Source organism: Triticum dicoccoides, chromosome 3A, assembly GCF_002162155.2.
Source record: "Triticum dicoccoides isolate Atlit2015 ecotype Zavitan chromosome 3A, WEW_v2.0, whole genome shotgun sequence".
Lineage (NCBI taxonomy): Eukaryota > Viridiplantae > Streptophyta > Magnoliopsida > Poales > Poaceae > Triticum > Triticum dicoccoides.
This window is the reverse complement of record NC_041384.1, coordinates 58386003-58388898: the sequence shown is the minus strand read 5'-3', so window position 1 is coordinate 58388898 and position 2896 is coordinate 58386003. Positions and strand designations below refer to the sequence as shown.

Here is a 2896-nt window from a genome sequence, read left to right as displayed (position 1 = left end):
ACCTTGCACCAGTGGCGGCGCTAGACAGCATGTGCTGGGGACGAAACATAGAATACAATTGTCTGGGGGGCCAAAAAGCTAAAAAAGTTCTCCGTCACTGCCTTGCACGACGCTCTTCCCCGGGAACACGCTGCCGGCTCCACTTTGGGTTTTAATCCCCAAGGTTCAGTTGGGCCATACTTTCACACAAACAGTAGTCTCTTAGTCAAATTATAGTTAAAGTAAAAATCCCTCAAAAATCACTAAAGGAAAAAAAAAGCATTTCTAGAAAAAAAATTAATTTCCTGTGAAATTTTAATCATTCCATATTTGGGAAAAATCTGGGATGTGATAGTCATCAGTTTTGTTGATGTGCGTCATGTTGAAGATGTGCTAGTTTTGGCAGGTTTTCTTATTATCTAGTCAATTCTTCTTCCGCTTGTGTGGTAACTTGTCTTAATATATGTGCAGAAATAATCAACCTAATTTTTGGAGTTTGAGTTGATCTGGAAGTGCAATATGATGTTTATGCCACTCCTCTGTTTCATAATTCTTGACGTAGTTTTATTTCAAATTACGACAAGAATTGTGGTACGGAGGGAGCATAATTTTTGCTGAGCTAAAACCACTAACAGTGAGAGAAAAACTATTCGGGGAACAGAGAATGTAGTGTAGAGACCGAGCTCGTCCGCCCTAGTTGGGTTCTAGCTTCGTCCTCCTAAAGTCGGGCAGGCGTCTTTTATCTAAAAAAGTGCAAAAAATTTACTTTGAGAATTGAGATGAGTATTGCATTGTCCTTTTAAGCAAAACAATCAGTTGAATCATACCCCATGAATAATTTGACGATGGACATTTGATATTCCCTCATGCCAATTGTTCAAAATTTTGTCATTCCTCACGAAAAGTCCAGTGCCTCTAATTACAGAAGATTCCTCACAAAAAGTATGAAAAAAAAACGAAAAGCCTTTTTCCAGGAAAAAAAAACTAAAATAATGCTTCAGGCTGTCACTACCAAAATTTCAACTTTTAATTTGAGATCAACACGTTAAAAGATTCTATGGAGTTGGAGTACAATGTCATGGAGTATTTTCGTAACGAAGTCTTTATTTTCAATAGAGAAAGCACCTGCATTGGATACACTTATAACAAAAGGGACAAAGATACACACATCGACCGGATCTAGTTTACAACTCCTCTTGCTGAACTTCACTTAGGAAAACAAAGGGAGAAAAGTAATCATGAATCGAAGTCAATAGAGATAATCGAGACGCCCATCAACGACATCGGCCGCGTCGAGGTAGTACATCTTGATCTCGCTGTGCTTGAACTTGCGGCTCCCCTTGCGCGACGCCGATCTCCCCCCGGAACGCGCTGCTGCCGGCGGCGGCCGAGGAGCTTGCACTTCCTCGGGCGCGAAGGCATCGTACCTCCATTGATATGGCACAGCCTCGAATCTGAAGGGTGACTGGCACGTGGTTGTGCAGTAGTACCCAGAATGTCCGGCGCCCAGCGGCGGATGCAGTTGCGGCTCCTCCTCCTCGTCGTCTTGCACGAGGGCGTCCCTGCCGAGCGCGCGGAGGCCGCCGGACTTGGACTGGTTGGTCGGCCTCCGGGACGCCCTGATGTAGCCGCCGTTGGCCACCACGGGGCCGTCTACGACATGCACGGCGCGGCGCTTGCCCTCCGGGTCCACCAGTGACCGGTCGTACACGCGCACCCACCCTCGCTGCCGTCCCTCGCGACGCATCTTCGTTCGTTTCCTTGGTTTGCTCGGTGGATTCTGTGCGTGAGGATCGGAGGGGCCGATGGCCTATATTTATATATGCATACAGCACGGCTGGCTTCGGGCTTCCCTTCTTGCTTGGCGGCCACGGGTTGGTGTTCGTTTTTCTTTTAAACAAGGCAAACGATTTGCCATTTCATTGATTAAGAAAGAAGTTATCGAACAGGGGCCGCAAGGCGGTAAAATAAAGTGTCTACTCTCGCGGCATTAGAGCACTCATGTGCTTTGCACCTGCCACTGCCCAAAGAGACACCTCCTCTTTGATCTTACAGATTAGGACCATGGAAGGGATGGCTGTGTTTCGAAAGACCCTAGCGTTACGTCCATATCTCCCATGAGATAAGCATCATCAAGGAGGCTAGCGCCTTAGGGGAGCCAAGGCGAATCTGAAGGTTGTCGTTTCACCAGTCTTTCACCGAAGTCCTCGTATGCCATATCGTCGTAGAAATGTGGTGCATGCCAAGCCACGTAAGAATATGGTTCCAAATGCGGATGGTGAAGCGGCATTGGAAGAGGAGGTGGGCCGCTGACTCCTGGCATTGCTTACAAAGTGGGCAGAGGCTACAGTTTGGCCATCCGCGACGTATGAGACGATCCGATGTCCAAATCCTGTTTTGAAGGACTAACCAAGCAAAGAACTTGCACCGAGGGGTGGCCCAAACCCTCCACACAGAGTGAACGAGATCGGACGATGTGAGACCCTCAAATTGTGCCTTGTAAGCAGACGAAGCAGAGTACACCCCATCCTTGGTGAACTTCCAGGTGATGGAATCTTCTATGTCATCATTCAAAGAGATCATGGATATCTTTTCCCAGAGGTCGGCAAACTGTTGGACGTGTGCAAACGATAGGCCATTGGAGGTGTCAATGAGGGAGATCCAGCTGTTGTTGGTGAGGGCTTGCTGGACGGAGGAATTCTTCTTGCGGGAGATGGCAAAAATGTTCGGCGCTAAGTCACAGGGGCAGAGACCATGCAACCAAGGGGAGTGCCAGAATCTGGCCGTGCGCCCATCTCCCACAATCACCACTGTAGCAGCCGCAAAAAATTTGCGGTCGTCCTCGGTGCATGGAGACCCCATGCCAGCCCAAGGCTTGCTTTTGTCCACCCACTCGAACCATAGCCATCGAAGTCGG

At 48.2% G+C, this 2896-nt stretch overlaps 1 protein-coding gene across 1 annotated transcript; it reads right to left on the bottom strand.

The window, feature by feature from the left end:
- Positions 1-1228: 1228 nt before the first annotated feature.
- On the bottom strand, positions 1229-1726 carry LOC119271931. The gene has a single exon (XM_037553565.1). It carries the CDS (start codon positions 1724-1726, stop codon positions 1229-1231), a length of 498 nt encoding a protein of 165 aa, XP_037409462.1.
- Positions 1727-2896: the final 1170 nt, after the last annotated feature.